We start from the raw sequence: 24,833 nt of genomic DNA, 5'->3' as shown, positions 1-24,833 counted from the left end.
AAGGTGACAGACTGTAAGTCAACAAGGAAGGAAAAATTTTAAGGTTGTTCAAACTGCTGTGAAAGTAACGAACAGGGTAATGGGGGGGAGGGGACAATTCAAGATTGGGGGGAGGGGTCAGGAGGTGATCCGTGAGCTGAGAATGGAAGAGTGGGACACAGCCTCAGGGCTGAGAACAGGACCCAAGTCTTTCCAGGCAGATCAAGAGGTGGATGTAAACTCGGGGAGCAAGAAAGAGCTCGGGGGTTCCTGAACCCAGTGGGGAACAGGGGACCGAGGGGAGGGGAGGTCAGGTCATGAGGAGACCCTGCAGTCTGCAAAGGGACTTGGATTTTATTCTGAATAAATCTTTCTCAGTGGGGGGAGCTATTGAAGGTTGCTGTTTTTGTTTTTAAAAGAGTATTCTTCTGTTTAGTTTTGTTTCATTGAAAGTAGGCTTCGTGCCCAGCGTGGAGCCCAACACAGGGCTTGAGCTCATGACCTTGCATCCAGACCTGAGCTGAAATCAAGAGTTGGACGCTTAACTAACTGAGCCACCCGGGAACCTTTTAAAGATTATTCTTTTTGATGCAACATATTTCCTATAGGATATCAATAAAGATGTTTCCAGAAGTACCGAGAAGTTCACAAAGGTGCATACGTTATATGCAGAAGTGAATAATAAGTAAGCATACTTTGTCTCCTGCGCAGATAATGGAAGGTAGGGCTGGGGACAAGATGGGTACTGGGGGCGGGGGCGGGGGAGGAGGGGGAAGGCCGTGTGGGAAGCGGGCTGGGCCAGAGCGATGCCATGGAGATGAACAGAAACAGATGGACCCGAGGTGCCTTCGGGAGCTGCACCTGCAGGACCTGCGGAGGGGCCGCAGGGGGAAGAGGGTGAGAGAGAGCTGCCAAAGTTACAAGGACAAAAAAGTCAGCTTTGACATGAAGCTGGAGGGAAGTGGCATTTGTAGCCTCTGCCCCTTGCTCCCTGTGGGCCAGCAGGTGAGGGCCATTCTCTCCTGCGTTTTTGCTCTCTTTCCTTTGGCTCAGTCCGGGTGAGTATCCCTGACAGGTCTCAGGGAGGCATTGCTCATAAAAGCCGCTGTAAAGCCTTTTGCTAATATGAAGCCTTCCATAAATGTCAGAGGATGAGAATTACAACCCAAAGCCTCATAAAAGAGAGAGCGTGTCGTGGCTTGAGGAAGCCACAGCGACTGCGAGGGCACCCAGCTGTCTTTGCAAGCTGTATTTTCATTTCGGGGAAGACAGGACCGGAGGAAGTGGAGCGCTGGCTGAGAGCAGAGCGGCTCCCAGCCTCTCTGGAAAGGCCAAGTTATCAAACCTGGCAGCAAAGCCTCCCTACCCCTGGCCTGGGGCCTGAACCCAGTGGGGAACAGGGGACCGAGGGGAGGGGAGGTCAGGTCATGAGGAGACCCTGCAGTCTGCAAAGGGACTTGGATTTTATTCTGAATAAATCTTTCTCAGTGGGGGGAGCTATTGAAGGTTGCTGTTTTTGTTTTTAAAAGAGTATTCTTCTGTTTAGTTTTGTTTCATTGAAAGTAGGCTTCGTGCCCAGCGTGGAGCCCAACACAGGGCTTGAGCTCATGACCTTGCATCCAGACCTGAGCTGAAATCAAGAGTTGGACGCTTAACTAACTGAGCCACCCGGGAACCTTTTAAAGATTAAAAGGTGAAGAACAAACTCTTGACTTGTTCTTACTTTTAACTCATCAGTCTGAATGCAAAGTTAATCTTCCCCGCAGTTCTTTGTAACTGTTCTTAGTGACTCAGCCAGGAGGAGTCAGGGTCTTAAGGGAATGTGGCCTCAGGCAGCCTCTGATTCTGGGGAATAAACAACATACTGTTTCCCACCTTCTCTGGTCCTTGACCCACCTGTCAGCTAATTAGTACATGTTACCCAGGTGTTTTTCCTGCCCTGAGCCGCTCCCCTGCTTGCCATCTGCCTTGACATCCCTTTGAAGTACCCCATATGTCTAATAGCTGCGACCCCAGTGCCCTTTATTTCTCCCCTTTTATTTCTTTCTCTTTACTATGCATTCGACATACGGCTCGACGTCCCCGGGATCATGCGATAAGCGTGTCATTGTGCTGAGGTCCTGGAAACTGGGCTGAGGGGCCTGGAAATATGATCCGAAGCCCTGCTCAGAAAAAGTTACTCATCCAGCTGACTGCCAGCTGGGTGAGTGACTTTGGGGAGCACATGAGTACTGAAAAAGGCAAATCAAAATAACGGGGGCTAACCTCTCTATTGAGGCCCAACCGGGAGCTAGGCATCTGCCCAAGGGCATTATCTCAGGGGGGCCTCAGAATAACCCAAGGAGGTGAGTACAACTGCTGTTTTCATTTTCACATGAAGAAGCAGAGGTTTGGGGGGGGGAGTGACTACTGCAGGATGAGAGCTGGTGAGGGGAAGAGCCCTTCCTCAGTGTAAGTCGGCCTGATCTTGAACCCCGTGCACTGCTTCATCTCTGGCCCATCAGTTGGGGTGACGTGAGGCTCCTAATGGCATGGGGGATATTCTCCACGCTGTTCCAGTTCTGAAGCCATGCTGCTCCCCCCTTTTTAAGAGATTTATTTATTTATTTGGGGGGTGGGGCAGAGGGAGAGGAGAGAGAGACTCTCCAGTAGACTCCCTGTAGACGTGGAGCCAGAGGTGGGGCTCGGTTCTCACATCCTTGAGATCATGATCTGAGCAGATATCAAGAGGTAGACACTCAACTGACTGAGCCACCCTGGTGTCCCACGCTGCCTTCGTTTTTTTATTCCCCAACTTTTCTTCTACATGTCTGCATGTGTATGCACACACACACACACACACACACACCTTGATCTATATGCCCATCCCAACTCTTGGACCCTAGTGCATTTTGACATTGAATCAAAATTATACCTACATTATTACATGTTTGTTGAGAAAGCTCTTTCAGGAGCAAACACCAATAGCTCCAATAACTTCCGATAAACTCTAACAAATAATAAGCCCTCCCCAAACACCAAGAAACTTATGGATCAATTTTCTGTATCATAAAATATTTTTATGATTTTTGCTATACTTTTTTATTTACTAAGGTAATGATAATAAATAATAATAGCAAAGTAATCACTCTCTTTCTGACAGAATTAAGTGTTCATTTAAATTGCAGAGTGAAGGGGCACCTGGGTGGCTCAGTGGGTTGAGCCTCTCCCTTCGGCCTAGATCATGAGGGCACAAGCAAGGGGAGTGGGAGAGGGAAAAGAGGGCTTCCCACTGAGCAGGGAGCCCGATGTGGGGCTCGATCCCAGGACCCTGGGATCATGACCCAAGCTGAAGGCAGATGCCTAACATCTGAGGCACCCAGGCACCCCTCATCCTGCAGTTTTGCCTGCATCAAGTCTTACCAATTTTTATATTGTTTTTCTGAGGGTTCTTCGGTGACTATTGTTTCTGCCACATCCTACTTTCCTGAGACAAATTTTGCAAATATGCATTGAAGATTTGATCGTCAGCCAATCTTTTAAAAAGATCTATCTATCTATCATCTATCTCTGCCAGCAGGGGGTGGTGAGGGAGAGGGAGAGAAGCAGACTGCTGAGCATGGAGCCTAGCATGGGACTGGATCCCAGGACCCAGAGATCACAACCTGAGCTGAAACCAAGGATCAGATGCTTAACCGACTGAGCCACCTAGGCGCCCTGGGCTTCAGTCAGTATTTAGTCAGCAATCACATCTTACCGCATGCAGTCATAGCCATTTTTGGTTTTAATTTGTATTGGTTATTTTTACCAGAAATATCCATTACAGATTGGATACCAGACTAATAGTTTGTATTTATTTCTTAGTTACCCCTGAGAAAGTTGGGAGCATTTAATGCAACAGAGAGAGCTAAGTAAAACAGACAGGAAGGTCCAGACGTGGGGAGATAAATAGAACAAGCAAGGATCAAGCAAAAAAAAATAAAATTATATTTATAGTAATGGTAATAGCTGTTGATGGAGCACTTACTCTCTGTCCCATTCTAAATATTTTAAATGGGCTTACATTTATTTAACCCTCACAATAACTCTTTGCAGAGATATAATTATTATTTTTATTATTATAATTATATAATTAATTAGGATATAATTAATATTTCTCTTAACTATCTATAATTATTACTTCTATTTTAACGTGGGGAAGCTTTGGCACAAAGATTGGAAATCAGTTGTCCCCACTACACAGCTGGTAGAGGCAATGATGCAGGATTCAAACCCGGGAAGCTTGTGACAGAGAAGCTCCAGGGTTCATTGTACACTGACGGTTTACTTCTCAATACTGCTGCATCAAAACGTCCTCTGGAAAAATGGTGACCTGAGTCAAAATGTCCTTCTTCCACCCCATGCTTTTCTGCAACCTGAAACGGCCTCCCATATCTTCTGTGCCTAATGCAATCATACGCTTCCTATAGAGGAGCTGGCCTGACCTGGAGGAGGACGGATGGTCCTACTGCCCATAGGGCTGGGACTTCCCAGAATCTGAGCTAATCCTTGCTGGAGATCTTATCATATATTTTGCAATTTTTGCTTCTGAGTCTTTCTCCTTAGACCACAAACTTCTTAAGGGTAGGAGTTGGGTTTCATTATATCTGTTTCCTAATGTCCTAATTTTTGACTGGTACAGATTAGAAAGACTATGAAATTTCTTGAATGAATGAATATGTCATTACACTAATAATGAATTCCACTAATGGTGATTTGCTTTATTATTTACTTTTTAGTGCCATTACTTTGGTCTGAAGTTCTTCTGCACAAAGGGGCCTGTGATGTGTCATGGCAGTTCTGGAAACTTCCTAATTAAAAGCTCATGAAGTTTAGATGTTGTGGTGCAAATGACTAGGCTGGGGGAAATTGTTTAATTTCCACTGTTTCCTATTTTGTTCTAAAAATCCTACAATATTTGGAAATAACAGATTTTGTTAGCAAGGGAATTTGAATATAATAGAGTAAATCAAAGTCTAAAACCAGAACAAGTCCATTTAGAATACCTATTTCATATATATATATATATGACTCTATAATAATCTATAATGTTGGAGAAGTTATCCCTGTGTACTACTCAGGCTGCCCAACTCAGAAATCCTAACATTGCCTAAAACTCCCCACCTGTCCCACACTGCAATCAAAACCCTAGTTTTGTTGATTCTATCTTTTTGAGGGGGACGAGGCAATGGGAGGTGGAGAAAGAGAGAATCCCAAGCAGGCTCCATGCTCAGCCTGGAGCCGGACATAGGGCTCACTCTCACTACCCCGAGATTATGATCTGAGTCATGATCAAGAGTTGGATGCTTGGGGGGGGGGCGCCTGGGTTGCTCAGTGGTTAGAGCCTCTGCCTTCGGCTCGGGTCATGATCTCGGGGTCCTGGGATCGAGTCCCACATGGGGCTCTCTGCTCAGCGGGGAACCTGCCTCCTCCTCCTCTCTCTCTCTGCCTGCCTCTCTGCCTACTTGTGGTCTGTCTGTCAAATAAATTAAAAAAAAAAAAATCTTAAAAAAAAAAAAAGAGTTGGATGCTTGACCAACTGAGCCACCCAGGCACCCTGATTCTATCTTTTAAATGGTTCTGGGTGGTTCAGTGGGTAAGGCTTCTGTCTTCAGCTCAGGTCATGATCTCAGGGTCCTGGGATTGAGCCCCACGTCGGGCTTTCTGCTCAGCAGGGAGCCTGCTTCTCCCTCTCTCTCTGCCTGTTGCTCTGCCTACTTGTGATCTCTCTCTCTGTCAAATAAATAAATAAAATCTTTAAAAAAAATCGTTCTGACTCTGCCCCCTCCCCTCTTATCCTTTTCACTTGTCATTGTTTTACCTCAAAATCTCATCATGATGAATAACAAAAGCATTTTACTGTTTCCCTAACTTCACTGTCTTGCTCTGTTTTAACTCCTTATTCTCTGTATTCATTGTTTACCTCAAAGTCTCATCATGATGCGTAACAAAAGCTTTTTACTATTTCCCTAACTTCAGTCTTGCTCTGTTTTAACTCCTTATTCTCTGTATTCACTGTAGTCCAACTGATCATGTTCAAGAAGCAAATCTGATCCTGGCACTCTCCTGCACATTGGTCCTTTCATCCTGTAGCTCCTAGAATTACTTCCAAAACACTGTCCCTAAAGCATCTTTCCTAGTTCTTTTGCTGCCTCAGTTTCTGCATCCACAGTGGAGTCTCCCTCCAAATATAATCCTTCCCTTCTGGTTTCTTCCTGAGTTCCAAGCAGTGTGGCATAAATATTCAGAGTAAATGCAGATGTGTGGAATTGTCCGAGTGGCCCACTTACACTGCAGGCATTTGAGCAATTCGGTTCAACTTTTTTTTTTTTTTTTTAAGATTTTATTTGACAGGCAGAGATCACAAGTAGGCAGAGAGGCAGGCAGAGAGAGAGAGAGGAGGAAGCAGGCTCTCCACTGAGCAGAGACCCCCTCCCTCCCGACTTGGGGCTCGATCCCAGGACCCTGGAATCATGACCTGAGCTGAAGGCAGAGGCTTTAACCCACTGAGCCACCCAGGTGCCCCTCAATTCAACTTTCTAATTCTCATCTGTTAAGTGGGGATAATAAGTAGTTGCTGTGTATGATTGTTATGAGGAGTTCCATGAGAAGTTCCATGTAAAATGCTTGCATATAGTAATCCCTTTGTAAATACTCATCATTTGTCTTGGCTAAGATTTGGTTAGTCTACCTCCTCTTCTAGACAGTGTACTCCATGGACAATGACTCTTGCATCTTTAGCAACTAGGATAGTGTCTCACACAAAATGAATGTCCATTACGTGTTTGATCAGTGGAAAATGAATGGATTTGCCCAATGGACAAGTTAATTATCTTCTGAATCACTTGGTCTGATACGTTTTGTGTAATGGAGAAGAGTTCAAGTAACTTCTGAAATGGTGAGTTATTACTTCAGCAATAAAAAGTTATTACTTTACTCTGTCCCAAGCCTGGTGAGTTGCTTAATGACACACCGCAGAGGTTGAGTTTCATAAATTTTAAGAGACAGAGCTTTCATTCAGATTTAACTAAGGAAGCATAAGGTCATGGGGACCTGGGTTCTAGTCCTTCCTCTGCCACTAACTGGAGCTGTGACCATGAGAAAGTTAAGTGCCAGGGTCTCTGTTTCCTTATCTGTAGGCAAAGAATGTTGGGTGAGGGGTGTCTGGGTGGCTCAGTGGGTTAAAGCCTCTGCCTTCAGCTCAGGTCATGATCCCAGAGTCCTGGAATCGAGCCCCACATCAGGCTCTTTGCTCAGCAGGGAACCTGCTTCCTCCTTCCCCCCACCCTCTGCCTGCCTCTGTCTACTTGTGATCTCTGTCTGCCAAATAAATAAATAAAATCTTTTTTAAAAATTTTATTTATTTATTTGATAGACAGAGATCACAAGTAGGCAGAGAGGCAGGCAGAGAGAGAGGAAGGGAAACAGGCTCCCTTCTGAGCAGAGAGCCCGATGCGGGGCTTGATCCCAGGGCCCTGAGATCATGACCTGAGCAGAAGGCAAATGCTTAACCCACTGAGCCACCCAGGCACCCCAATAAATAAAATCTTTAAAAAAAAAAAAAAAAGAATGTTGGGTCAGATGATATCAAAGATTGCTTTCAGCTCCCAATTAAATTCTTTCGTAACTTCTCAAAGAAATAATTGGGAAAAATTGCATATGACACATAATATAAAAAACAAATGCAATATAGTAGTCTTAAATAGTATCTTTCAATGAAGATTCCTGATATGATATCATTTTAATTTTGAGAAACCAAAAAAAGTGATCTCTCTCTGTCAAATAAATAAATAAAATCTTTAAAAAAAAAAAAAAAAGAAAAATTTTAATAGTATGATTTTGGAGCTGGAATGAACCGTAAAAGACTTGACTATTGTTAATAAAAGAAAGAGAAAGTCTCCCTCCCACCACTCCAGTAAAAGAAATGATGTTTACTTTACACAATGAGTTTGATGAACTGTTTGTGTTAATAACCAAGATATTGTAAATGTGTCATTGAGTTTTTGGGGAAAAATCCAAAGGTTCTGAGAGTTAATCTAGTATAGTGCATATTCATAGTGGACTTAGATCTTGTCGTCTGTGTTAAAAAACCAAAAGCTCGCTCCTGAGTGCGTGACTATTTCAGGACCAATCCAAATTAGGGCAATCTTAGGGAATGTGATTATCATTTAATAAGTGGAGGCCTAAGTAATCACATGGTATCCTAAGGGGGAAAAGTGTGGAAACAAAAGCATAGATGGTTGTCTTAAAGCAGTGTACTCCGGTGGCTCACTGATCCCAGGTGGTTCATGGAATTATTGTAAGCGTCTACAAATTCATGAGCTCATCAACCATTTGTTGTATTTATATTATTTTATTTTTTCAGTGTTCCAAGATTCATTGTTTGTGCACCACACCCAGTGCTCCATACAATACGTGCTCATCAATCATTTATTGTCTGTTGCCTGAACCAACCAATGATGTTAATGATAAAAATGACTTCCTTTCCGTTTGTTTCCTATAGAGCAGAATAGAAAAGAACACATCTCTTTTTTTTTTGAACACATCTCTTTTTAAAATGCCCTTCTAGGGGCGCCTGGGTGGCTCAGTGGGTTAAAGCCTCTGCCTTCAGCTCAGGTTGTGATCCCAGGGTTCTGGGATCGAGCCCCACATCGGGCTCTCTGCTCAGCAGGGAGCCTGCTTCCCTTCCTCTCTCTCTCAGCAGGGAGCTTGCTTCCTCCTCTCTCTCTCTGCCTGCCTCTCCGCCTACTTGTAATCTGTCTGTCAAATAAATAAATAAAATCTTTTAAAAATATATTAAAAAAATAAATAAAATGCTCTTCTAGGGGCACCTGAGTGGCTCAGTGGGTTAAAGCTTCTGCCTTTGGCTAAGGTCATGATCCCAGGGTCCTGGGATCCAGCCCCACATTGGACTCTCTGCTCAGCAGGGAGACTGCTTCCTTCTCTCTCTGCCTAACTGTCTGTCTAATAAATAAGTAAATAAAATCTTTTTTAAAAATGCCCTTCTAGGAGCGCCTGGATGGCTCAGGTGTGGGGCATCTGCCTTTGGCTTGGGTCATGATCCCAGGGTCCTGGGATCGAGCCCCACATCAGGCTCCCTACTTGGCGGGAAGCCTGCTTCTCCCTCTCCCTCTGCTGCTCCCCTGCTTGTGTTCCCTCTCTCACTGTGTCTCTCTCTGTCAAATAAATGGATAAAATCTTTGGGAAAAAAATGTCCTTCTAGCTAGAGAAGTAGGCTTAGGTATACATGGGAAGCAGTTCTTGGGTAGGGCAGAGAGGTCCTCAGTGCAAGGGCAGACACCGACTGTTTAAATGGAAGGTATGTCTCTATTTGGAACGGTGAATTATCAGGCTGTCATGACCAATGTTATTAAAAATTCAAATCAAATAACTTACTGCCCTTGCTCTGCTTCCAGTCCCACTGAGCTGTTTTCTGATAATTTTGCTAGCTCAGTAAGTTTGCCCACAGAGAGGACAGGGACATCTTGCTCACTGACTACTGTAATTCTCTGTAAATAAATTGGCATTCTGGCTTATGGAGATGGATCTTTGTGTGTTCAGTTTAAAATGAGTGTTATTGACTTTGGTTTTGGTCTTCTTATGCTGATCAAATCTATTTGGGATTCTGTAAAGCTGGGAATTCAATCCTTAACCACAAGTATTTCCCAAGATCAAGGGTACTTTGGGAGGTCACTTGGCGCTCATGGAGGTGGGGCTTTTCTAGGGACATTTTGCACTGCTCGTCCTTTTCACTAGATAAACATCTTGTCCAGTCCTCTCATTTCGTAGACAAACAAGGGCATATAGCACAACATGACTGTGGTTTTACCCCTGCCCTTAGTTGTCACTGAGAGCTAGCTATCCGCAAGTTTATGATATATTTTGAAAAATTTTTTGTTTTGAAAGTTTCCAATTTACACAAGAAACACAAAGTACAGAGATACTCTGCATCCAGCTTCCCCTAATGTTAACATATTACATAACCATAGTGCATTTATCAAAACTAAGAGGTCCAATACTAACTGAACTACAAAAGCTTTATTCAGATTTCCTCAGTTTTTCCCACTAGTGTCCTTTTCCTGCTCCAGGATGCAATCCAAGATACTACACTGCCTTTAGCTGTCACATTTCTTTTGTTGCCTTAAATTGGTGACAGTTTCTTCGTCCTTACCTTTCTTTGATGACTTACACACTTTAAAAAAAAAGGCTTTATTTATTTATTTGACACAGAGAGAGAGAGAGAGAGAGAGAGATCACAAGTAGGCAGAGAAGCAGGCAGAGAGAGAAGGGGGAAGCAGGCTCCCTGCTGAGCAGAGAGCCTGATGTGGGGCTCGACCCCAGGACCCTGAGATCATGACCTGAGCTGAAGGCAGAGGCTTAACCCTCTGAGCCACCCAGGAAACCTGATGACTTACACACTTTTGAGGAATATGGATGAGGTACTTTGTAGAATGTCCCTCAATTTGTATTTGTTTAATGTTTCCTCCGGTCTAGTGTTACAGATTGTGGGGGAGAGCCCTTCTTTTTTTTAAAGTTTTTTTGTTTTTGTTTTTTTTTTTAATTTGAGAGAGAGAGAGAATGAAAGAGAGCATGAGAGGGGAGAAGGTCAGAGGGAGAAGCAGATTTCTGGCAGAGCCGGGAGCTCAATGAGGGACTCGATCCCAGGACTCTAGGATCATGACCTGAGCCGAAGGCAGTGGCTTAACCAACAGAGCCACCCAGGCGCCACGGGGAAGAGCCGTTCTTATCACATGGTATCACGAATGCATAGGGTCACTGAAGATATTAACCCAGAACACTTGGTTGAAATGGTGTGTGCTAGATTTCTCCACTGTAAGTGTAAATGCTGTTAGGTAGAGTTACTAACATTGACCTTCACTCAAGGAGAGGGACATTGAACTCTATCTTTTGGAGGGAGGAGTATCAAAGAATTAATTGGTGTATCTTAAAACCACCACACTATTTTATAATTTTGGGATGAAGATATTTCAAGTCTATGCAATATCTTGTTTCTCTTTACAGTTTCATGTACTAATTTAGCATGCATTAGATGAACCTAGAGCATAATTACTGTGGTATTCTAATGATAATTTTATTTTCCTTGTTCTTTCCAAGTTTATTAGAAATCATATTTTTAATGGATATCTATTTGTACCCCAGGGTGTTTTATGACCTGGCGTCTTTTTATCTGTCTTCTGAACTTGGTCAGCAGGATAAGTCCTTGTCTTGGGATCTTATCTTCTAGAAGAGAGATTCATAGTTTTCTTTTCCCATTCCTTTTGTAGTGATCAGATTTTCTCTGAGTCCTGGCATTTAAATAATATTACACATACCATTGTTGTGAGATTTCCAACAAAAAAGTCAAGCATGAGATTGCTGCTATCTCAATCTGTTTTATAGGATGCTCTTACTCTTTAAAGATTTTTTTCTATTAAGTTGAGTTTAGTTAGAGAAAGTTTAGTTGACATATAATGTTACATTAGTTTCAGGTGCACAATATAGTGCTCGGACAATTCTATGCATTATGTAATGTTCACTACGTGAAGTGTAGTTACCATCTATGACTATAAGAAGGATCTTTCTCTTTGCATATCTAATTTAGCTTATGTTGGGATAGCTGGTATCATCAGTTCACTTTCTTTCTTTTTAAAAAATACTTATATATTTATTTTAGAGAAAGAGTGTGTGAGTTGTGGGGGCAGGGAGGGATAGAGGAGAGGGAGGGAGAGAATCTCAAGCAGACTCCCTGATGAGTGCAGAGCTAGATGTGAGGCTCAATCTCACGACCCTGAGATCATGACCTGATCTGAAATCAAGAGTCCCATGCTTAACTGACTGAGCCACCCAGGGGCCCCCATTCACTTTACTTTCTTACCTTTTGTCAGACAACAGCCTAAAAATGCAAGCAATCAATTTTGTTGTATATCAGTTTAAACACTTTTAGGTAGTTTCCTATATTTTAATGTTTCAAAAGCTTAAAATATTTTCTTTAAGATTTTATTTATTTATTTGACAGAGAAAGATCACAAGCAGGCAGAGGCAGGCAGAGAGAGAGAGGAGGAAGCAAGGTCCCTGCTGAGCAGAGAGCCTGACTCTAGGCTCGATCCCAGGACACTGGGATCATGACCTGAGCCAAAGGCAGAGGCTTTAACCCACTGAGCCACCCAGGCACCCCAAATATTTTCTTTGTTAATGGAAATTTTCAAGTATTAAAAAGTAGAGAGGATAGTATCATGAACTCTCATGTACCTATGACCCAGTTTCAACATATCTCAAGGTGCAAACTTGTTTCATCAGTAATCTTCTCCCCTGCCTTGCAGCTCCCTACTCTTATTTATTTTGAACCTAATCCCAGGTATTGCATTGTTTAATCTGAAAGTCTTTATTAGGTATTAGAATTTTTTTGGTGTTAACTAGAAATGATGATCAATTAATTAATTTGCTCATTGACTTATTTATTGACTGGCACTGAGTTACATTCAAGAGAAATGAATCGGAAGAAACCATGAATTCATTGCCTACTCTCTGAGGGTCTAGATTCGATTGCACACAGAAGTTACTATCTGAGCCACCTTGGTTACTGAACTTCTCTTTAGCCCTGTTTTTTGGTATGTAAAAGGGGATAGTAATGATACCTTACTCAAAAGATCCTTGTGAAGAACAAATGGATAATTTATGGAAATTCAAGCATCAGAAATGATTATTGATTTTAGTTAATTGAAATGGACTCAGTCTGCTGAAAAATTGTGAGTCCATGCTAATGCTTAAAGAAAGGAGTCAGGAAAAAACAAAAACTAATTTTTCTCTAGTTGAGATGGCCATCAAACCACCTTTTTATTTTGAGAGCTGATAAATAAAGGCAAAGCATTAAGCATTTATCTCCCTTTAAAATAGAAACTATATTTTGGGGTAACAAAACAGCCACTATTATTCAGGGAAACCTCTAATTTACAGAAGTGTTAGCTAGTAAATGTAGAAGGTAACATATAATTAGAAACTCATTATTTGGCCACCCCCTAAGGAGAATATTGATTCAGGAAAAGACAAAACCATTAAACCATTTAAGTGAACGGTTGATAGCTGGGGTGACCATTCATTCAATTTTGCCAGAAATAGTCCTGGTTTCTGACTCTAGTCCAGATGCACTATTCCTAGGGCAGATATTAGTATTCTGATTACAATGGAGGGACAGAGCTGTCGTCACTGTAACCCATGTCTGTGTCAGCATCATCAAGGGTGGGGTCATCATGGACGCATGTATTTCTTGGTGTATTATAACTGAAATAAACAGCACAACTTCTCGAGTTCTCTTCATCAAAACGTTCAATTTCTAACTAACCAAGTCTTTAGATCTAATTTCCAGCTCACAGAAATACCACGGTGAGAGGGAGTGATCAAACAGTTCCGGAAGCTGGGACGGGCCTGGTATCTTCAGCAAGTCAGGGTTCTGACCAGAGAAACTCTTCTAGGTAAAAAGTGACTTAAGCAACATAGCAACCAGAGGCATTGCGTGGTTCTGAATCAGATCGTAATTTGGACAAATCAGCTGAAAATGACATCTTAGAGACAGCTGGGGGAAAGGTGGATATGAACCAGGCATTACCGTTAATTGTGTCAGGTGTAAAAATGTTATTTTTGATACGTAGAAAATGGGTTTTTGATTGAAGAGAGCCATAGTGATGTATTTAGTTGTGGAATGTTAGGAAGTCCATCATTTACAGTACTATAGCACTAAAAACAAAAGAGTTGACAGGAAAAGAAATAAGATGATATAGATCAAACATGTCATATACATAATGCTCGGTGTTAAGATATGTAGTAACGAGTGGTTGGAATGTTAAGAGACGTGAAGGGTGAATAGGGCAAATCACCGAGATGCACTCTGAAGCAGGAGGTCAGATTTGCACTCTGAAGAATGCTTTCTGGAAGAAGAGATGTGGAAACGGAGACCTGAAAAAGAGTGTGGCAAGTAAGATGGGCCCAGGTTCCCTGGGTCCCCTCTTGGGGTATCTCCTCTTGAGAGGGAGCTGGATTGGCTAACTGTCCTGCTTCTAATGAATAGGATAAGAGTAGCAGTGATGAAATTTCACGGCCAACATTAGGCTCCAAAAAAATCTGTGGCTTCTGTTTTGGGTATTCTTCCCCCCTCACCCCACCCCCGGCCACTTCTCTCCATTTGTCTTTTTCCTCTCCCTTTCTTTCTCGCTTTCTTAGATTGCTTGTACGAGGAGAAGCAAACTTCCAGGTTGTCATCAGCCCCACGGAGAGAACCATGGGTGTGTCCTCAGTTGTTAACAATGTACAAGGAAGCGACACTTGTCGACAACCAGATGAGAGTACTTAAAAGCAGATTCTTGAACTTCGGGTGCATCTTCTCCGTTGGCTGACAGCCTGACTGCCGCCACACGCTGGATTTCTGCAGCCAGAGGCTGCACCTGGACTCCTGACCCGTGAAAACTGTGATGTAATAAATTTTGTTGCCTTGAGCTGTTAAATTGTGGGGCAATTTGTTATACCCAGAAATAGATAACTAATACAGATAAGAAAGAGTTACCTGGTTGAACAAAGGCAGAGGTGAGCCACTATGATTATTTTCTGCTCTGACCCTTAATGTTGATTTAGTATGATGTTTACTATTCTTAGACTAATATTGTTCTAGCTCTTGGCTGCAAGCTCAAAGTCTTTGCCTGTATGGGTGCAAAAAGCTGAAGACTATCTTGATTTGAATGATCTAGGTAAAGCGTTAGCTAGGAAAATGTCCCAGAGCAACTCAGTTAGTGGCTGCCTAGGCCATGGAGAATGGTTACTTATAAAATGTCACTGCAACTCTTTCTTTTCCAAACAAAGAAGCTTAAGCAGAGGGAAGTCAAGGAATTTGCCCAAGATTACACAACCAGAAGTGAGTAGAGCCGGGCTGAGAACCTTGATCTCATTTACTCCAAAACCTGTTAGTAACTGCTATCCATGTGCCCCCCACTTAGGTAGTCAGCAAATGTGTCTCCATTTCTGAGTTCTTTTTCAGTGTTTCAAGGACCAATATTTCTGGTTAGGAATAATACAGCTGCACAGCACAGTAGACAGCACTGGCCTTATATGGGAAAGGATACTCTACTAGAACTTGGGGATTCAGTGAAGAAAATAGAGTCCTTTCAAAGAATTTCAGTCTGGAGGAGAGAGGAAGAAATGATATATTAGCTCTGCTATCTTTCTTCTTTGGGTGAGATGTGGGATTTAGCAGTCTGCAGTTGGTTTTCGTGTGGCACCCATCCGTGTTTGAATCCTTGCTTCACCTCTTATCAGCTGTGTCAATGTCACTCTGAGCCATTTCTGTAATCTCTGTGAGCCTCAGTTTCTCTGTATGTAAAATGGTAACAATAGGTCTGCCATGCAGGGCTGTTGAAGGGAATTAAAGATGGTGTATGCAAAGTACCTACCATAGGTTTAAGATGGGTGTTCTGAAATGGTAGTTCTTAAAAAGAAAAGTCTGATTCTGTACTGGAACCACTTTTAATTATTTTATTTTTTTTTAAAAAGATTTTATTTAGTTGACAGTGAGAGAGGGAGCACAAGTAGGGGGAGTAGGAGAGGGGGAAGCAGGCTTCTCACCGAGCAAGTAGCCTGATGCAAGACTTGATCCCCAGACCTGCGATCATGACCTGAGCCAAAGGCGGATGCTTAATGACTGAGCCACCCAGGCACTCCTGGAACCACTTTTTTAAAGAGTTACTTCTGAAGAGTGACTTCATATTAAAGCTTAAAGCCCTGATGATATTAATTCATCTTAAACAAACACTGTCTCTTTACTTCCCTTTGATAGAGTAAGATTTAGGGTCTATAATCCAACAGCTGCCAATTGCTCAAGGGTGGTATTTGTTTTTTCTGTTCTCTGTAGCTATGCACATTTTCAATATCCTGAGTTATCAAGGTTTGACTATAGGAAAGTGCATTTGGTCTCTTGAAAAATGAAATGAGTCCCTTTAATTATTTTTTTTTTCACATTGATTCAGTAAAATGGTTCACTGTAAATGCGGCTCAGATCAGATATTTGCAGTATGATTTGTGTAACTATTGAGTGCAGAATGACTGAATTTCAAGCTCACGTTCATGTGAATAAGCTGTGACAATGAAACAATGAAATGATTATATGTGAATAACCATGTACATGTGATACATATATATCGGTACCGTATGCCTTCTCTAAATAGCTAAAAAGAAGATAATCCAGTGACTTAAATATCTTAATTTCTAGATATAGACAAATAATAAAACTCTCAAATGATGAAACTTTCATGACGAATGCAAAGAGCTTTTTCTGTTTATTCAAGCTGATGGTTTGTTTTCACTCATTATACAGGCCAGTGATTTGCTTTCTCTAAGGTAACTATTTTGAGGTGTTTTGTTGCTCCCCCAGCAATGGGTATTAGTTCATCCTCAGCCATCTATACCAGTATTTTTCTCAGAAGAGTTTGCTAGGATTTGGGGATGCAGGCTGATGTTGAAAAAGGGATCTGCCCTCTCACTCTGAGACTGCAGTTTGTTTGCATGTCACATCTGTATCGCAGTTTTTTTTTTTTTAAGATTTTATTTATTTATTTGACAGAGAGAGATCACAAGTAGGCAGAGAGGCAGGCAGAGAGAGAGGAGGAAGCAGGCTCCCCGCTGAACAGAGAGCCCCATATGGGATTGAATCCCAGGACCCTGAGATCATGACCCCAGCCGAAGGCAGCGGCTTAACCCACTGAGCCACACAGGCGCCCCATATATTGCAGTTTTAACTATTCTTTCCTTCACCAGACGATCACCTCAGAACTGTGTTCATTCGGACATTTTATCCTAATTGATCTTGAATATTTTACTGAGGTTTCAATATGGCAGGTATTGCATTATAATTCACATTGAATCAACGCCACCATTTAAAAGTGTACAGTTCAATGCACTTTAGGATGTTACCAAATTGTGCAGCCATCATCACTATAATTCCAGAGCATATACATCATCCAAAAACTAATCCCATACCAATTAGCAGTCACTCCCATCACCCCCTGGAAATTCCTAATCTACTTTCTGTCTGTATTTGATTTGTTTATTCCAGACAGTTAATATAAATGGAATCACACAAGATGTTGCCTTTTCTTTTCTTTTTTTTTTTTTTCACTTAATGAAATGTTTTCAAGTCTCTTCTATGTTGTAGCATGTATCAGTACTTCCCTTTAATGACCAATATTCCTGTGTATAGATTAGATATAGCGCTTTTTAAAAGTCCATTCAGTGCTTGATTGGACATTTGGGTAAATTTACTCTTTGGCTATTATGGATAATGTTGCTATAAACACTTTGCCCAAGTTTTTATGGTGGGAGTATGTTTTCAAATTTCTTGGATGTGATGCTTAAGAATGGTGGGTTTAAGGGCACACTCTACCGTTTACTAGTTTTGTGAAGTTACTTAACTTCTCCATACCTTAGTGTCATCTATAGACTGTGGCTATTCATAGTACCCACCTCTCGTGTTTGTGAGACTTCAGAGAGCTGATACATGCCAAGTACTAAGGACCGTCCCTGGTACGTGTGGTTAGGTGTGAGCAAAAATTATCTACTATTTTAATATTTTGAGTTCCTTCATGATACATAGGGTTCATCCTCATTATTCCTATGATATCTAAGTTTAAAGGTTTATTTTTGATTTTTCCCCTTTAATAAAAAAGAAATAAACAGAATTCCTTCGGGGTATCAGGGTGTGCTGATTTCAGGCAAGCGTATTTTGAAATTGAAGGACGGATGTTTTGAGCAGAGGCTTGCCACCTCCAACTTGTCTTAATACAGCAACTTACAACATTCAACAGCCGGCGATACAATTTAGGGGGTACTTTTGTGCTTAGTAACCTATTATTAATAACGCGGCTGTAATAACGGGGTCGTTTAAGACTCTCAATTCTGAAAAGCTGGGAGATGGCTTATTTCCACAGCCACTCTGTGATTGGCTTAGGCGCGACCCAGGTTGATTTTTTGATTGGCTCTCGCATGGAAAGGGGCTCAGCCTGAGCCAGTATTGCCAAATGTGTGGTCAACATGGCTCCACAATTGGCTTTCCTGGAAGCCGGCAGACACGTGGCTACCGCAGCCCGGAGTCCGTGGGAGGACCTAGTTTTGTTGACCGCGAGAGGGCGCCGGCGTTCCCTCGTTGCCCAAGTCTCATTTCCCATAAAGCCTCCGAGTGACCAATCAACTGGCTGTCTCGATACCGCTTTCAAAGTCGGCGGGCCCTTTCACCAATCGTAAGGCAGATACCACCCCCAGCCTGCGGATTGATGGAAAGCTTCGCCAATCATCTCATAGATCTCTGCGATCTCCGCCTCGCTCGCACGGGATTGACGATCTGTCCGGCCAATAGGGTACGCTCAGTCGGCGGGTGGATGAACGCGGCCCTCTGTAATGGCGGAGCGTGGCGGGGACGGGGGGGACGGTGAGCGATTCAACCCGGGGGAGCTCAGGTAAGGTGCTCTGCTCCCCCCATATATTTCAGCACAGTGGAGTCCCAGGGTCTAGGCTTGTGGCGCGGAGATCCGCGGTGGGGGGTGGGCGGAGGAGCCGCGGCGGCTTGGGGCCAGGACCGCATGGGGTTGGCGAAGGGGGAAGGGGAAGGTGGCTTGAATGAGAGAGCGGGACCGGGGCTGGGCCGCGGCCTCCTGCGCCTTGTCCGGGCGCTCCCTGCGGTTTTCACGGGTTCCGCGCGCCCCTCGCGGCCTGCGGCCGGGGTCCGGCGTTCCCGCCTTGGGGCCCCGCCTCAGCCGCGTGCCGCCTCCGCCTCGGCCCCCCTCAGCCTTCTTCTCGGCCTCGCACTGCCGCGGGCCTGGTTTTCCTCCTCGAGCCCCTACACTCCGCGCTGAACTGAACTCCCGGGGACCCCTCGCCACTTCTGGCCCAGCCTTCCCCACGCCCTCCGCGGCCCTCCGCTGTCTCCGCGGTCTCCGCGTCCGTCCTGTGCCTTCATCCCCACATCGCTTGCTTTTCTGAACTTCCTGTGTGTTTCCGTTCTTTCTCTCCTCCTCGTCTTCGTCCTGCCGCATTTGGGAATCACAGCGGTAGCCGCGGCCGTTTGTTCCCGTGCTTCGGTGTGCCTTTGGAGTAGTTTCTCTTGTCATTTTGCAGGCCCCTCCTCAGTTAAGTTACTTGCCCATCTTACAGGTGAGGAAACTGAACCCCGTAGAGGTTGAGGAAGTGGGACAAGGTCGTATTGGTGGAATTGTGGCTCCGGGAAGTGGCTTGAACCCAGGTGGTCAGGCTCCCGAGCCTGCAGTCTGGATCGCTGTTCCATTCTTCTGCTTACGCCATTGCCCTAAAGAGTGCAGTGACCTTTCTTCCTCTGGTCTCTCAGTGCCTATGGAATTTCTAATTAAGATTTGGTACAGCAAGAGTGCCTCGATAAAGTAAAATTCTTCAGTCAGTGATTTTCGAGGACGAGAGGTACAGAGCTGTATGTATGTTGGGTACATTTTCGCCCCCCCCGCCCCCCGCATGGGAAAAATGTCATTTCAGACGTTCAGCTTTCATTCTGAATTGTGCCATTGTCAGCATTTGAAAATGAAAAAGAACACTGTAGGTTTTGAGGACGCTTTGGTATCGTCTGGAGCTCGAGATGAAATTGTATAAAGAAGTGGGTATTGTTACTCAGGTTTTCGGGAAGAATGTCTTTTAAATTCTGAATTGTCACACACAAAAATCTTTATTTGACAGGAATAAAATCGTTTCTTTCAGAGATGAATTTCAAACCCTTTAAACCCATATGTACACTTTAGTAATGAGTGATCAAAGTGTATTGTCAGGGTGGTTCGATATTAGTGATAGAAAGTTTATTTCTGATTGTGACCTCAAGAGAATAGTTACTTCAGCTACTCATATTGGGAACAATACTTTGCATTTTCGAGTTTTACAGTAAGTAGCCTTTTCAGACTTTTTTTTTTTTGACAGAGATCGCAAGTAAGCAGAGAGGCAGGCGAGGGGGGGGCGGGGGGGCGTGAAGGGTGGGAGGTGGGAGAAGTAGGCTCCCTACTGAGCAGAGAGCCCAACGGGGGGCTCCATCCCAGAACCCTGAGATCACGACCTGAGCCACCCAGGGGCCCCTAGACTTTATTAATAGTAGTTAGACACTGTTGCAAAACTGATTTGAATAGGGTTTTTAATTAGGTGTTCTGTTGCGCATATTTTATATTTTGGCCTCTTGGGTTGGAAGTTGCTTCCAGATCGTATTGTAAAACTATTTCATTTAAATAAAATAATTTATTTTAGCATCTCAGGGTTTAAGAGGAAATTACCTGTTTATGCGGCTTCTTTGAAAGAAATTGAGGCTTAGTTTTTGTATTAGTGTCCTTTATGTATATCATGGTGTGTCTGTCAAAGTCCCTGGCAAATGAGGTGTTCAATGGATATATGGTAAATAAATGAATATAGAAGATTAAGAGATGATTTCCTTTTTGGACCTATATTTAGTGTGTCCTTGTACCAGTCATTGACCTCTGTACCCACTGGCAGTAGAGCCTTGAGCCAGACCAGAAACCTTTGTCCTCAAGGAGCTTCCATGCTAATTAACATTGATCTAAATTCTGAATTAAACTAACCTCATCAAATGATGAGCCTGCAAGTGTGAAGAGACTTATGTAGGGTCCTTGAGTAATTGGCAGGGTCTAGGTCTCCTCACAGTCTTACCACTTAATTTGACTCCCATCAGTAGTATCTCTCTATTTTTGCCCCTTCTATTAAAGTAATGGCAGCGTTGTCTTCACTACTGGGGACATTGCATGTCTGGATAAAATAGTTAGTAGGGTAGTACATGTGTTCTTGTTTAAAAAAAAAATTATTTTTATATTCATATAAGTAGCCTTCTCTTTTTTCCAAAAAGGTTGAAAGTGGTAGGGATGTAAATAACCCACAATCGACAGAATTTATTCAGAGATCCAAAGGCCATCCATCCCTTAATGGTTAAGGACCATTAAGAAAACTTGTAGAGTTGTATTTGTATAGATCATTTGTTTACTTACCTTTTAGTGCTTAATGTTTTATAACAAGGTGCTTGCAATCTCAGTTTCCTCAATTGTAAAATGTGAATAAAAATACAGGGGTCCTAACATGGCCAGCTGCCTTTAAAAAATTACTTTTCTGTGCCATAGTTTTCTTCTTAGAAATGGTGCCAAACTTAACCTTATTGGGTTGTGGTGAGAATAAAATAGTGCCCATATATTGTCCATATAACTTGCTTGGCATGTAAGAAGTATCCAGTTTTCATTTCATAATAATATCATTATTAAAAGAGTAATGCTTTACCAGTTACTAACACTGGGTTGCAGCAGTATACTAAGGGGAAACTATATTCTATTGGGTAGAGATAATACAGAAGTAAACAAGTGAGAAATTTTTTGTTTATTATATCATATCTCTATCATAATTGAAAACTCAAACTGAGCCAGAGAGGGACTAGGAGAGGTTTGGGAGGGGAAGAGTTTGAGGTAACATTTGAATGAGGCTGAATAATGAGGAGCCAGTTATATAAACATTTTGGAAAAGCATGCCAGGCAGAGGCTTCACGGTAGCGAGCTTTTGAAATACTTGATCAAAAAAGAAGACTGGAGTCTGTAAAGAGGTCAAGTTATAGAGGGGTCAGGTTATAGGGAGTCTGTTAGTAGTAATTATAGTAATAGAGCTGACAAGATAGTATAGCTAACGTTCTAATATTAATGCCATTTAACACTTACTGATCTTACTATACTGATGTTAGAGCCACAACAATAATAGCTAATACAGAGGACTTAAGTGCTAGGTGCTGTTCCAGGTGCTTTATTGGCTCATTTATTCCTCCTGTTGGAATGAAATAATGGCTTAGAGAGCTCAACATGAGTGCCGTACAGATCTGACATCGGAAGGTGGCAACTTTAGGCTGTTTATGGAGGAAGTTCTGTAATTTCGTCACCATTTTTAATGGCAGAGTTGATAGCTAAGCTGTCTAGTCAAATTGACAGTGAATTGCCTTTTCAGGTAGAGCACTGTGCTAGGTTTTGTGGGGGAATGAAAGTAACGATAAAGTAGTTTAGTGTGTAGCAGATACTATCCTAAATGTTTCACAGACATTAACTCATCAAACAGAGTTAGGAGGTAGGTTTTACTTCTCTTCCCCTGCTAATTTACATCTGAGTATATTCAAGCTCAGAAATTATGTAACTAGCCTCACAACAAAAGGCAGAGCCCTGATTTGACTTCTCTGTGATTCTAGAGCCTAAATGCTTAACTTCAAGCTGTAACTGGGAAGTGAAATTCTAAAGAATTACTGTAAATTTTTCAAAAGGGGAGATGCAGACTCAAAGGAAATCAGAAGACTAAGGTACATTATTAACTCAGTGCTAAGAGTATTTTTCCTTGGTGCTTAACTTTTTCTGCTCAAAAGTTAAGATTTTCTTCAGTAACAGTGGCTATCTGTTTTGGGGGAGTGCATATAATTTGAAGACTGATCATTCTGATAAGATCCTTACTTCTTTTTGTAGACATTTTTACCTCATACTTTGTAACTTTGAGTGCAGGATCATTTGCAAATTTGGTTAAATACACTTGGTATAGTAGTTTGTGGATGTGTTTATAATCCTAGTGTTCTCATGGAAGGCATCTTGGTTCTCAGAATTTTTTGTGACAGTTGAACTACAATGTGGAATATTTAGAGAAAGTTCAAAGGATAATCTTAAGTGGAGGGTTAAAAATGTAGAAAAGTTGGAAGAGCTTGGTGAGCAGAGTATAAAAATGATTATTTTCAAATATACATAAGGAATGTAACTATTAATCTTGGGAACAAAGAAATATAAATTTCAGATATAAAGTAGAAAGTTACAGTAGCTACTGGGAAGACTAAGGTGAATTATATTAAAAATAATTTTTTAATATTCTACATAACTTACTTGTAAAGTAACTTAGGTACAATATCACCTAGGTATTTATTGGTTGATTCCACACGTACTGAGACCTACTGTGTGCAGACCTGCGTGCTGGGAGTATACAGGAGAACAGGACAGACAGAATTCCGGCTCTAAAGGCACTTATATAGACAGCCTGGTGTAGTCTTTAAGAGCCAGTTGCCTGTGTTCAAATCCTGGTTTTCCTGCTGAACCACTGTGAGGTCTTGGGCAAGTGATAAACTGCCCTGTGCCTTAATGTCCTCATCTTAAAACGAGGTTGATCATACAGTTGACCCTTGAACAATATGGGGATTAGGGATGCTGACCCCCAAACCCCGTGAGATTTGAAAGCTCGAATATAACTTTTGACTCCCCTTAATCTAAACTATTAATAGCCCGCTCTTGTCTGGAAGCCCTACCCATAACATAAGCAATTGATTAACACATATTTTGTATGTTATATGTATTGTATACTGTATTCTTACAATAAAGTAAGTTAAAGAAAAGAAAATGTTAAGAAAATCCTAAGGAAGAGTACATGGATTAGTATTGTACTGAATTTATTGAAGAAAATTCACCCGTAAGTGGACCTGCGCAATTGAAACCTATATTGTTCAAGGGTCAGCTGTAGCATCTATCTCGTAGGGTTGTTTCGGGTTAAATGAGTTAAAAAGAGCTTAAAGCGCTGCCTGACACATTGTAAGCAGAGTTAATGATTTTTAAAGAACACTTGTGAGAGGAGATAGATAATACCCTCTTAAGTGATACTACCTATCTGTTTAAGTGCCATGGAGAAAACGAACCAGGGTGTTTAGAGTTGAGGGATAGGGTGAGGTGCAATGTAGTGAAAGGCTTTTCGGTTAGTAAAAGAACACTTGGGATCTCTTAAGCTGCTACCCACCTCTCCTGTAAAAGCTTTGTGTTTGGAAGTAATTTCAAAAAGTTGCAGAAATGAAGGTTATACACCTAGTGTTATTATTTTGTCTCTTCTGCTTTATTATTTGCACACATGCATGCTCTCTGTTACTCTGAACCATCTGAGGGTAAGATCCATATACCATGGCCCTTTACCCCTAAATACTTAAGTGTCTGTTTTCTAAGAATGGAGATAACTCTTAACTACAACACAGTTATCACTTCATAAATTTACACTGGCACAGTACTTTCTCTCCATATCCTAAGTGTTTTCCACTAATTCAAAATGTCCTGTATAGCATTTCATCTCCTTATCTAGTCTGGAGTCAGTATTGTGTTGTCATCTTTTTAGGTTCCTTTAAAATCTAGAACATTTCCACAGCCTCCCTTCACAGTCTTTTATGTGTAACATCGACATTTGTAAAGAATACACTCCCATTCCTCTCTTTTTTCTTTTAAGATTTATTTATTTTGTTTTAGAGAGAGCACATGCTGAATTGGGAGGGTGGAGGGAGAGAGAATCTGAAGCAGACTCTGTGTTGAGCTTGGACCCAGTCTCATGACCCTGAAATCATGAACTGAGGCAAAATCAAGTTGGACATTTAACTGACAGTGCCACCCAGGCACCCCTCCTTTCTCCTTTTCTAATGGAACATTCCTCAGTTTGTGTTTCTCTGATAATTTCCTCATTATTGGATTGAGGTTAACATTCTTGCTTGGAATAGGGGATATCGTGTCCCTCTCAGTCATATAATGTCCATTTATCCTTTTTAGATGATAGTAATTTTGATCACTTGGTCGGGGTGTTGCCCAGTTTCCTTAATATGTAGTCAGTAGTTCTTCATCCTGTCCTGCAACCGTAGATAGCATATGGGGAGACGTTTTAAGATCTCCAAATATCATCCTCATCCAAATTTCCTCCTGAATTTGGTGACCATTGTTCATTCTGACTGACGCACTTTTTAACGTGTGTTAAATGATGACTTTCCAACT

At 42.2% G+C, this 24,833-nt stretch overlaps 1 protein-coding gene across 5 annotated transcripts in view; it reads left to right on the top strand.

The window, feature by feature from the left end:
• The first annotated feature begins 18,414 nt into the window (after positions 1-18,414).
• Positions 18,415-24,833, top strand: part of TCERG1 (transcription elongation regulator 1) — a 63,531-nt gene continuing 57,112 nt past the window's right edge. For all 5 annotated transcript variants that reach the window (XR_006380954.1, XM_044225038.1, XM_044225028.1 and 2 more), the window contains exon 1: positions 18,415-18,485. Coding sequence is in view for 4 of the 5 variants with exons in the window: in XM_044225038.1 (XP_044080973.1) it covers positions 18,427-18,485 (59 nt within the window). In the remaining variant the exon portion in view is untranslated. The remainder of the gene's footprint in view (positions 18,486-24,833) is intronic.

The sequence above is a fragment of the Neovison vison genome, chromosome 1, assembly GCF_020171115.1.
Source record: "Neovison vison isolate M4711 chromosome 1, ASM_NN_V1, whole genome shotgun sequence".
Taxonomy (NCBI): Eukaryota; Metazoa; Chordata; class Mammalia; order Carnivora; family Mustelidae; genus Neogale; species Neogale vison.
Note: the sequence above shows the minus strand (reverse complement) of the source record. Positions and strands in the feature narration are given on the sequence as shown.